The sequence below is a fragment of the Hemibagrus wyckioides genome, linkage group LG02, assembly GCF_019097595.1.
Source record: "Hemibagrus wyckioides isolate EC202008001 linkage group LG02, SWU_Hwy_1.0, whole genome shotgun sequence".
Lineage (NCBI taxonomy): Eukaryota > Metazoa > Chordata > Actinopteri > Siluriformes > Bagridae > Hemibagrus > Hemibagrus wyckioides.
Genome location: NC_080711.1, coordinates 21,521,767 through 21,533,966, shown reverse-complemented (window position 1 = coordinate 21,533,966; position 12,200 = coordinate 21,521,767). Strand labels below are relative to the sequence as shown.

The following is a 12,200-nucleotide window of genomic DNA, read 5'->3' as shown; positions in this document are numbered from 1 at the left end:
ACTGTAACACCCAGAAGAACATTCTGGTCTGTTCAGAAACTGTCATTTTTCATCTGTTTGTCTAATAGAAACTGAATTTTATTAAATATATAATTCAGGTCACAAATCATCACTGACTCATTCAGTCAGGAGCTCATGTCAACAACTTGTCTGTTGTTAAATCTTTGTGGATGATGGAATAATTTAAAGCATCTGCTATCTGTTTTCTCCTGTCTTTTTTATGAAACTGATTCCAACTGCTGGTTAAAAATCCTGTAAAATGAAGGGATTAATAATAGTTCAGAATGAACACTCTTTCAATAATGTTTTTTTTTATTTTTTCTTTTTTATTTAAATATTACTTTGTGTGACTGTTTTAAAACACTACAAATCATTATGACTTTATTACAGTGGAAGAACGTGAAAGTGTGACTGAGATGATTTATTAGTTGCATTGAGAGGATGTGTGTAACATGTCTCATAAGGTTTTTGTAAGAGGAATCCACTATTCTGTCTCACTGTGGTTCACGAGCGCAGTAATACACAGCTGTGTCTTCAGTCTGCATGTTCTGTCCTCCAATTGTTATTGTGTTAGTAGAAGTGTCTCTGGAGATGCTGAACTTATTTTTCAGTTTGTCACTGTAATAAGTACTCCCACCACTACTGATGATTCCAATCCACTCCAGAGCTTTTCCTGCAGGTTGTCGGATCCAAGCTGTCCAATAGCTCGTAACTGAATATGAAACCTTGCAGTGGATGGAGAGACTCTGGCCTGGCTGGACTGTCATGGAAGCAGGCTGAGTCAGTTCCACACCATGTACATCTGTGGAGGAAAACACATGGTGATATCTCACACAATATCTGCTGCACCTTTATTCTTCATCTAGTAAATGAATGAATTTGATAAAGCACTCACAAGAAGCAGCTGCCAGCAGGAGCAGTAGAGATGTAGAGAACATGGTGTGTGTTGTTTGTACTGGAGTCTTCTCTGTTCTCCAAAGTTTAACAGACACCATCACATCATATAAATAGAGTGAGATCCAGCTCTGATGCTTGGATTTGCTTATCTGCTGATGATGGGAGGAGAATGTATCTGAAATGTATTTAAATCATCAGGAGGAGATTCATCTGATGGAGGATATGTGGGTTTATAATGGGGAGAAAAACTCTTTTGTTTGAGAAAGACACTTTTATAAATTTTATAAACCCCATTATAAAAAGATTTTATATTTGGTACATTCTTTTTTTCAAACAAAGTTCATGATATAATTTACCTAAAACTGTCCATTTTTTTTGTTTATCCATTATATGCTCTCAAACTGTCTGTAATGTGATCACGACAGATGAATTTATACAAAATACAGTATACCTATAAAATTGGAATAAATATTACACACATGTTTAGTGGTCTAAACTCTTATATGGTACAACGTGTCAGACAATGTCATTTCTTTCCACCGTGATGGCACACTGTGATCAAGTCTGCGATGCTTCTGCACCATAATCAGAATGATATCTTGAAAAGCTAGAACTTTATTTGAGGTTGAGAGACATGCAAAAGAGAAATTAAAGCTTTCAGATTTATTTATACTAGACAATGTTGAACACATGAAGTCTTTTCCAGGTCAACACATTTATTTTTAATGTAATAATGAATAAACTGCAAAACTTAAATTTAGTAGAATGACTGTGAGTTAAGTAACATTTAACTCTGAATTTAACTCTTTATTGTGGCCAGCCTAAGGCATACCTGTGCAATAATCATGCTGTCTAATCAGCGTCTTGATATGCCACACCTGTGAGGTGGATGGATTATCTCAGCAAAGGAGAAGTGCTCACTAACACACATTTAGACAGATTTGTGAACAATATTTGAGAGAAATAGGCCTTTTGTGTACATAGAAAAAGTCTTTGAGTTCAGCTCATGAAAAATGGGGGCAAAAACAAAAGTGTTGCTGCAGCAACAGCAGTAGGGATGTAGAGATCATGGTGTGTGTTGAAGCAGAAGAAGTAAAAGCTCTTGGTCTTTGTTGCTTAAATATATAACAGGGACATTTGCATAGAGACACTTCTTATCTTAGGGACAAAATGGGATGGATTCCTGTACACATGAAAATCTTCTCATCTAATGAACCTCTGTAATCTGTGAATATAAATCTATAAAATATGGAACATTAAGAGACTTTATCAGGTCTCTTAATTTTTTGAACAAGATCTCTTTATTTATAATTTTACAAGATACAAACAAAAAACAGAAGAAATACAACATAGCCCAACCCAACCCTCTACCCATCAGACATAAAGCATCAATTACATTGTACAAAGAAGACATGAGAACAACAACAACAAAAAAAACAATAAAAAAATAAATAAATTAATTAATAAATTAAATAAATAAAATAAAATAAACAAATAAATAACAGTAAATGAATAACTTTAAAAAAAAAGCCTCTTCTTGGGGCTGTGTTCCCTACTTGTGCTTTTCAACAAATGACAAAAAAGGTTGCCAGTTTGCATAGAATTTTTGGGAAGATCCTTGCAGAGAGTATCTTATTTTTTCCAGTTTAAGATATTTCATGGTCTCTTTAATCCAGTGAGGGAAAGTAGGGGGGTGGGGGTCTAGCAAGGAGTGTGCAAAAGGCCAATATTTCACAATTATAGCTACGTCTGCACAGGTTTTGTGTTACAACACCAAATACCGCTATAAAAGGAGATGGGTCTATTGGCAAAACTATTATTTCTGAGAATGCACCAAAAATCAATTTCCAGAAATTATACAAACACAGGCATGTCCAAAACATATATAGAAGGCTTGCAGGAGCTTGCCTACATCTGTCACAAATAGGGTCTAGCTCTGGCCAGAATTTAGATAGCCTCACCTTTGACCAGTGGAGTCGGTGTACCACCTTAAATTTCACAATCATATGTCGTTGACATATAGATGACAAACAGATCTGTTTAATAATATTCTGCCAAGTTATCTCTGAAATTTGTTCATTCAGATCCTCTTCCATGGCTTTTTTAAGCAATCTAAATACGCCAGGTTATGCTGATTGAGGAGGTTATAAATTTTGCCAATGATTTGATTGGAATCTTTTCCTACCTTAAAAATAGAGTCTAATAGGGATGCAGAAAGTTATGAAGGAAAACAATCAATATGTGAAACCAGAAAGTTTCATACTTGCAGATATCTAAAGAAATGGGACCTGGGAATCTTAAATCTGTTAACTAATTCATCAAAAGACGCAAAAGTATTATTTATATAAAGATCTTGTAATGTATATATCCCACTCTTCAAATATCAAAAACCCAAATATCAAAGGCATTGTCCATTATTGAAGGAGTGAACATATGGTTTTTACTTAAGGGGGCATGTAAGGAGAGACTATGAAGGGCAAATGATTTTCTAAATTGATTCCAAATCTTTAGGATTTATAAGATTAGAGGAATAGCGAGAGACAGGTTCAGGCATTGGAAGTTCAGAGCACATTAAAGAGGATAGGGAGACAGGTTCGCAGGAATTCCTCAGGTCTGTTAAGAGAACTCACTCTTCATATACACATATTCAGTAAGGAGTAAAACACTTGGGGGTGTGTTTTAATAGGACAATAATCAAGGAGCAGGTGGTGTGATGTCAGGAATTGTAGAGGTGGTGGTTGTATGTGCCAATAATTAATTGTGTAAAGTACAAAGAAAACAACAAAAAACATTGTGTAGTTCTGCATACTTTGGCTGAACTGTGTCAGGGAGTTACTGCTACAAACCTGAAGATAATTATTTTCCAATATTCAGTGTGACTAATTATTATAATCACAATTCCTCTTATACAGCAGCAGTCTGTGAACGATTACAATTTATTTATTAATTAATTAAAGAAGAATACGGTATAAACTCTTTGTTTATAGTTAACAGTTAATGTTGTGGAACCTTTGTGAAATGTATGTATTTAATACTCACTGATTAAAAGTTGGCATTTTTTCTGTAAATGTTATTATTTCCCTTTTTGGTCCTCTTTGGAAATTTGATTTTAAGAGACAGTCTCAGTGTTCAGTGTCTCAAAGACATAAAAATGATGGAGTATCTAACTCTGACTGAGGATATGAGAATATGTTGTACTTATGACCACTTTAAGGAAACATAAAATGGTACAGTATATTTGTTAAGCTCTAGTGCCACCTGCAGATCTTGTGAAAATGCCCTGTATATTGAATGCACTTTTCTCTTTCACCACATCTGTGGGAGGATTTTGGACGGCTGATTAAGATGTTTGTACCACTGTGGTGTCTAGCACAGTAATACACAGCAGAGTCCTGTGTACTCAAACCAGTCAGCTGCAGATACACCATGTTTTTGGAGTTGTCTCTGGTAATTTCCAAATGTCCCTTAACGTGTTTGGCATATATAGTTTTACTGGCATCATACCAGATAGCCCCAATCCATTCCAGAGCTTTTCCAGCTTGTTGTCTGATCCAGTTCATGCCATAGCCACCAAAGTTAAACCCAGATCCTTTACAGGAAAGACTCAGAGTTTCTCCAGGTTTTTTTATTACTGAACCAGTGGGAATAGACTCAAGACTTTGACACTGAATACCTGCAACATAAACAAGAAAATATTAGTGTATAATAAACAATGAAAAAGATATTTGAGATTCAGCATGAAAACTCATCTATGAGGCTGATAAGTAGCAGGAATGAGGAGAGTGGGATCTTCATGGTGAGTGTTGATGAGACTCGATCGCTCCACTCAGCTCAGCTGCACATAAATACTGCATGGACACACAGCAATCTGGATTTGCATCATGATGTCATGATAGAAAACATGTGGGAGTCATGATGCTGTAACAGAGAGGAACAGCAACTAAACCTTCAACCTTCTCACACAAATTCTAATCTGTTAAGGTGATTATTTTCAGCCAAAGATACTGCATTATAATGAGTTCTTGTTAGTGATATGATTATTATAGTGTTTATCATGTGCAGTAATGTTAGAGATATAGTATTATGGTTTAAAATCTACACTACAACTATTTCAAAAATAAACTTACTTGAAACACTTTTGTCATTTGTGGGATTATTTATTTATTCATTTATTCATTTATTCATTTATTTATTTACTTATTTACTTATTTATTTATTTATTTATTTATTTATTTATTTATTTACTTGCTTTTGTCAGTGTTGTATTGTCAGGAGTTATTGAGACAGTTCCTTGGCAGACCCCTAGGGGGTCGTGGCAAGTGATTTATTTATTATTGTGTTATTCCTGTGTGGGCGGTGCCACACCCTTTCCTAATGTGTTTTCCTGCTTTCTCATGTGTCCCTTGCTTTCCCTTGATGTGCTGCTTTATATATCTTTTTCCTTCTGTCTTGGTCGGTGTCAGTCATTATGCTTATATAACAGAGTATGTGTGCCATAAGGCCAGACACTGTGTTATTTAGGTTTTTATGACTTATTTCTGTTACGTTTAATGTAGTTGTGTTTTGTTTAGTTTTCACTGGTCAACAGATTTTATGGAAAACGTTGTTTCCTCTACAGTTTTTGGTGAAGCCAATAGATTTTTATATGCTGAACACAAATGTGTATTGGTAATTTCATGTAGGGTTTTTAAGAAAACTGCATTAACACATTAACACTGTAATGTCTTCAGTATTGCATAGGTCTACGCTATGATATTGCTAGAGAGAAACATGAGAGACAACTAGAAATGTTTTGCCGCAGATTTTCACTTATAGTCACTGTCTGAAGCTTCACATATCAGTATCCAACAATAGTCTCCCAGCATTGATGGACTCCACTTTCCCTGGTAGCGTTTCTCCATTGTGGCAATGTCTTGGTGAAACCTCTCACCATGTTCATCACTGACGGCTCCGAGATTGGCTGGGAAGAAGTCCCATGAATGAAGAAAATGTATCTTCAGTGACATGTTGCAGTTCAATGACTTGTATGCCTGAAGCAGAGTTTCAACCAGTTCAACGTAGTTTTGTGCCTTATAGTTGCCCAAAATGTTCTTCAAAAAGTTCACAACATTCTTGAAGGCAGTCCATGCAACACGTTCGGCACCCTGCAGAAAGTCATCAAAGTGACTATCTATCATCACCTCTTGGATTTATGGGCCAATGAAAACGCCTTCATTTGTCGTAAGTATGCAAACGCTTCACTTTGTTTATTCATTGCCTTCACAAAATTTTTCATTAGTCCAAGTTTGATGTGCAGTGGCGGAAGAATTATGTTCTTCGGATCAACCAGTGGGTCATGTACAACATTCTTCTGCCCTGGCAACAATTTCCTGCGAGGTAGCCAGTCTCTGACCACCTAATGTGAAGTTCATGCTTGGCTGTCCTACTTGCAAAGAAAACAACAATACTTGGTGTATCCTAACTGTAGACTGTGAAAGTAAAATTGCAACCACCTTCAGATCCCCGCATATAATTCAGTTGTATCTCGAGTACTGAATGTGATTCAGCAACAACTGCATGTTACGAAAATTTCCTAATTTTTATTACAAAATTGGCTGTTTCTCAAAAATCTTGCGTGATGGTAAAAATTTAAAGTTATTTATGTGAACAGCATCTCAAAATCTATCTGGCACACTAAAAATTATGAAGAAAACAAAAACCTTGTAAACCAGTGTTTTTTTAAAAAATAAAAATAAAGCAGTGTACATGCTCGATCCCTGCATTTGGTTCTGATCTGCTACTGTGGGTGATAGAGTTTATGCTGGAGATCTGGGTTTGATCCCCACCATCGGCGGCATCTGTACCCGTTCGTTGCATGGATCTTGTGGGCATTCTGTTATAATGAACACTGGATAAGGAGTTTTTGTACAAGGATGTTGTTTACTTCTCTCACTGTGGTTCACGAGCGCAGTAATACACAGCTGTGTCTTCAGTCTGCATGTTCTGTCCTCCAATTGTTATTGTGTTAGTAGAAGTGTCTCTGGAGATGCTGAACTTATTTTTCAGTTTGTCACTGTAATATGTATCCCCACTGCTACAGATGCGCCCAATCCACTCCAGAGCTTTTCCTGCAGGTTGTCGGATCCAAGATGTACAATAGCTCGTAACTGAATATGAAACCTTGCAGTGGATGGAGAGACTCTGGCCTGGCTGGACTGTCATGGAAGCAGGCTGAGTCAGTTCCACACCATGTACATCTGTGGAGGAAAACACATGGTGATATCTCACACAATATCTGCTGCACCTTTATTCTTCATCTAGTAAATGAATGAATTTGATAAAGCACTCACAAGAAGCAGCTGCCAGCAGGAGCAGTAGAGATGTAGAGAACATGGTGTGTGTTGTTTGTACTGGAGTCTTCTCTGTTCTCCAAAGTTTAACAGACACCATCACATCATATAAATAGAGTGAGATCCAGCTCTGATGCTTGGATTTGCTTATCTGCTGATGATGGGAGGAGAATGTATCTGAAATGTAAATCAAGAGGTGGAGATTCATCACTGACTCATTCAGTCAGTAGCTCATGCCAACAACTTGTCTGTTGTTAAATCTTTGTAAAGATTTACATAGTTTTGTTATAATTTAAAGCATCTGCTTCTCTTTTTTTCCCCTATCCTTTTTGATGAAACCAGAAGGAACAAAGCCCTTCATCCAGAAGACTTTGCCTTCATTATCTCACATGAACACATAAGTAAAACTATAAACATTTTACTGTATCAATTAATCAACTGAGGAATAGAGGAGAATATAATGTATTTTTTATTCTGTTTTTATAAAATGCTACATATCCTGTGTAAATCTCAGGTAATACATAAGACAGTTACTCAGATATTTGTCTGATAATGAGTGATAGTTAAGGAGTCTCATACAGAATACAGTTTGTGGATTCACAAACTGTCCTGATGATCATTTACGAAAGAGAAGATAAGTCTCTTTCATTCAGAGTTAGTGTGGAATCAGAAAGCTTACTTCTGGCTGCATGTGGTTCTAGTACAAGCACTTCTGTTAGTAAGCGTCAACTGTCTAATGTCTTTTACACATTCTTCAATCTTAATAAACTGTTGAATCTCATTTGGTTTTGCTGAAACAGTGGAAGTTAATTCAGTGTTTATGAATAATTGTACAAAGAGATAGCATGTATAAGGAGAAAAGCAGTGAGCCTAAAACAGAACCTTGTGGAACACAGATCATAACAATAATATGCACTGAGAAGTCATTATTTAGATCTACAAACTTCAGTCCAACAATCAGTCAAATAAGACCTAAGCAAGAAAAGGGCTGTCCCCTAAACACCAACAACATTTTGTAGCCTATCAAGTAGAATTGTATGATCAGTGGTGTCAAAAGCTGTACTAGGGTCAAGTAAAACCAGCAAGGAAACACAACCCTGATCAGAGGCCAGTAGTAGGTCATTTCCACTTTAAACAGCACTATCTCTGTGCTATTATGAGGCCCAAATCCTGACTGAAACACTTCATGAATGATATTTCTATGTAGGTAGAAGAATAACTGCTATGATACAAGTTTAGAGACTCTGCCTTCAGAATAGGGGACAAGATGGCCTTAAGAACAGCAAGAACCAAACTGTCCTGAGCCATCAGAGAAGCAAAGCATGCACACTTTTAGAAAATCCACAGCCACTTCCAGGGGAGAGGAGACCCCCAGCTCATGTGGCAGGGCATCCAGGTGATCACGAACTACAAGAAAACTTTGTTTGCCCGTGACAGTGATGCCTTCCACCCAGATGCACTGAACGACTTCTGTGCTCGGTTTGAGGTGCAGAACAATGATCACTGGAGTCTCTCTCCCCTCTATCATGGACATTTAAACCACATGCTGCATTTGCAAAGCCAACAGCATTGTAGATGAAATCACACACCCCTCACATTCACTTTTCACCCTTCTGTTTGCACTGTCTTTTGTCTTGCACTGTTTGCACTAGGTTGCACACGATGCACTTCATGTGGCTAGGACAGATTACTTTAGGTCCTTAGCTCTGCCGTGTCCCAAGTTGCTCTATGCTGTTTTATGTAGCACCATGGAGAAATGTTGTTTCATTTCACTGTGTACTGCGTCAGATATATATGATTGAAATGACAATAAAAGCTTCTTGACTTGAATTGAAGTGAACTTTTATATTATTTTTTGGGTGTCTGTGTGTCTATGGAATGTGTGTATTAGTTACTCAGTAAAATGTAGTTATTATTTAATTAAAGAAGTGAATAGTGAGGTTTTTGTGCAGCACTGCAGCTTACTGTGTCATGGTATGGATCACGAGCGCAGTAATACACAGCTGTGTCTTCAGTCTGCATGTTCTGTCCTCCAATTGTTATTGTGTTAGTAGAAGTGTCTCTGGAGATGCTGAACTTATTTTTCAGTTTGTCACTGTAAAGTGTATTCCCATTAGAATAGATGTGTCCAATCCACTCCAGAGCTTTTCCTGCAGGTTGTCGGATCCAAGCTGTGTGACTGCCCGTAACTGAATATGAAACCTTGCAGTGGATGGAGAGACTCTGGCCTGGCTGGACTGTCATGGAAGCAGGCTGAGTCAGTTCCTCACCATGTACATCTGTGGAGGAAAACACATGGTGATATCTCACACAATATCTGCTGCACCTTTATACTGCTTACACCTTTATAACATGGTGTGTGTTGTTTGTACTGGAGTCTTCTCTGTTCTCCAAAGTTTAACAGACACCATCACATCATATAAATAGAGTGAGATCCAGCTCTGATGCTTGGATTTGCTTATCTGCTGATGATGGGAGGAGAATGTATCTGAAATGTATTTAAATCATGAGGAGGAGATTCATCTGATGGAGGATATGTGGGTTTATAATAGAATAGAAGCTTCTTTATCAAATACTTAAATTTCCTTTTCAAAAAACTCAGCGTCTCAGTGAAATAGGCAACAAGGAATAAATATTTAATACATCAAAATAATTGTTATGTATGCTTGAGGATCCTGGGATTATCAAAAGTGATATGTGTAAGATATAAATTAATCAAAAGTTTAATGAGGTGTTTATTTGTATAAAATAAGATTATCGATTGTCTCACTTGTTTGACTTCATATGAATTTTCCACAGAAATCAGTGTTTCTATAACTAAGAACCTTATTTACTGATCAATACAAAACAAGTCAGTAAGACACTTTATGTAACTGAGTTTAATCTGAGTGTCATGATGCTGGAGTCATAACAGAATGTGAAAAGAGAGATTGCCTAAATGTACAGATGGAAACATATTGAGATGGTTGAGTTTGTACAGACTGCCCTCTAGAGGCGCAAAAGACCTGTTTCTAAATGATCCAGATCTAGAAAGAGTCATTCAGGAGAAAAAGATTATCATTTTCTTGCTTTAAAAAAAAGTCTCACATGGAGCAACAATTAAAATGATTAAAGATGGGTTAAAAGAAAGAAAGCGCTCAGATACAGTATCAGTGGTAAAGTAAATCTAGTGGTTTAACCAATAAGTTAATTGAGAAATCAACATTAATCACAATGATTATGGTACTGAGCTCAATTTCCTAGCTTTGTGAACAACAGCTTTCATAGTTCTCTGTCTGTGACATTGTGAATTTATGCAGTATATATTACATATGTTCAAAGAATAAAAAAATATTACATCAGGATAAATGTCCAGAAACTGGGAGCTTCTCATGTGACTAGAGCAAGTATGTGTTTTTGTACTGATGTCTAAACGGCTGTATCCCTGTGTGTTCTTCAGGCGCAGTAATAAACTGCAGTGTCTTCTGTCCTCATGCTGTTCATCTGCAGATACACCTGCTTCTTACTGTTGTCTCTGGAGATGGTGAAGCGGCCCTGAACTGCACTGGAGTAAAACTTTCTAACACTATCATACTCGATAACTGCAACAAATTTCAGTCCTTTTCCAGGCGCCTGTCTGATCCAAGCCATCCAGTAGCTACTAAAGTCTAATCCAGAGGCTGTGCAGGTCAGTTTATGAGACTGATCAGGTTTGATGATCACTGGATCAGACTCGATCAGTGTCTGACTGCAGGAATCTGAAAAAGAAGAATACAAAAAGATAGGTGTTAAGTTATATATATATAAAAGAAAGAAATAATAAAAGAAGATATTTTTGATAAAAGTATGCAACAAATAATAAAACATAAATAATAAAACTTACATTGAATGAACATTGCTAGATTGAAAACAATGCCTAGTCCCATCTCAAAGCAAGGAAAAAAAAGGTTTCCTGCTGCTGTAAATGAACACAAACTGCTGGTATGTTGTTGGGCTGAATGTTTCAGCATAAATGGTTCAAATACAGGATTTCATTTGCATGACACGCCCACTAGAGATATAAAAACAGAGGAACAGCTGAGATGAGAAAAAGCTTCCTGTAAGACTCTGGGTGTGTTTCATGCTGTCAGGTTCATCACTGCTCTTTACTCATTACATCTCATGATTTTTTAATCCATCACTGTGTATCACTGTAACTGAAGCTGAGTGTGTAATAATGAGCAGTTAAAGATGTATTCGTTTACACAAACTGCCCTATCAAAGCAACAGACATCAGTAGCTAACTAGGTCCTGTATTGAGAATAATTTCACATTTCTGCTAAAAGACAAGCAGACCTGGATCCAGGGGCGGACTGGCCATCGGGAGCACCGGGACATTTCCCGGTGGCCTTCTGGCTTGCCGCCGCTAGGAATGAATCTACGGACCGCGAAGTGAAAATGATCACCACGTGACCCAACGTGTAATGGGAGGATTAGTTACAATATTTAATTAAAGAAGTGAATAGTGATGAAGTTTTTGTGCAGCACTGCAGCTTGTCGTGTCACTGTGTGGATCACGAGCGCAGTAATACACAGCTGTGTCTTCAGTCTGCATGTTCTGTCCCCGTAAGGTCACAGTGTTACTGGAAGTGTCTCGAGAGATGACAAACTTGTCTTTAAGTGAATCTTTCTTATGAATATCACCATCATAATAAATTAAATTGATCCATTCTAAAGCTTTTCCTGCAGGTTGTCGAATCCAAGCTGTTCCATAGTGGCTGCTGCTATCAGTGATAGAAGCTCCAGACACTTTACAGGTGATGGTTAAAGTCTCTCCTGGCTTTATAAGCAGTGAGTCTGGCTGGATGAGCTCAGTAGCACAGAACACATCTGTGAAAAGAGAAAAAGAAAAGGTTGACATGTCGAACTGAAAGGATCAGATGAAATAATAAAGCTTCAATCCAAACACTCACAGGGGGCGAGAGCCAGCAGCAGCAGTGGAGCTGAAGCTAACAT

At 37.3% G+C, this 12,200-nt stretch overlaps 2 gene segments (V, D, J or C); both read right to left on the bottom strand.

The window, feature by feature from the left end:
- Window positions 1–10,105: 10,105 nt before the first annotated feature.
- LOC131364436 (immunoglobulin heavy variable 3-30-like) lies at window positions 10,106–11,131 on the bottom strand. The segment is given in 2 exon segments: window positions 10,106–10,963; window positions 11,089–11,131. Coding segments are annotated over 2 exon segments (345 nt in total).
- Window positions 11,132–11,512: 381 nt separating this feature from the next.
- On the bottom strand, window positions 11,513–12,200 carry LOC131364429 (immunoglobulin heavy variable 4-61-like). The segment is given in 3 exon segments: window positions 11,513–11,622; window positions 11,751–12,074; window positions 12,158–12,200. Coding segments are annotated over 3 exon segments (477 nt in total).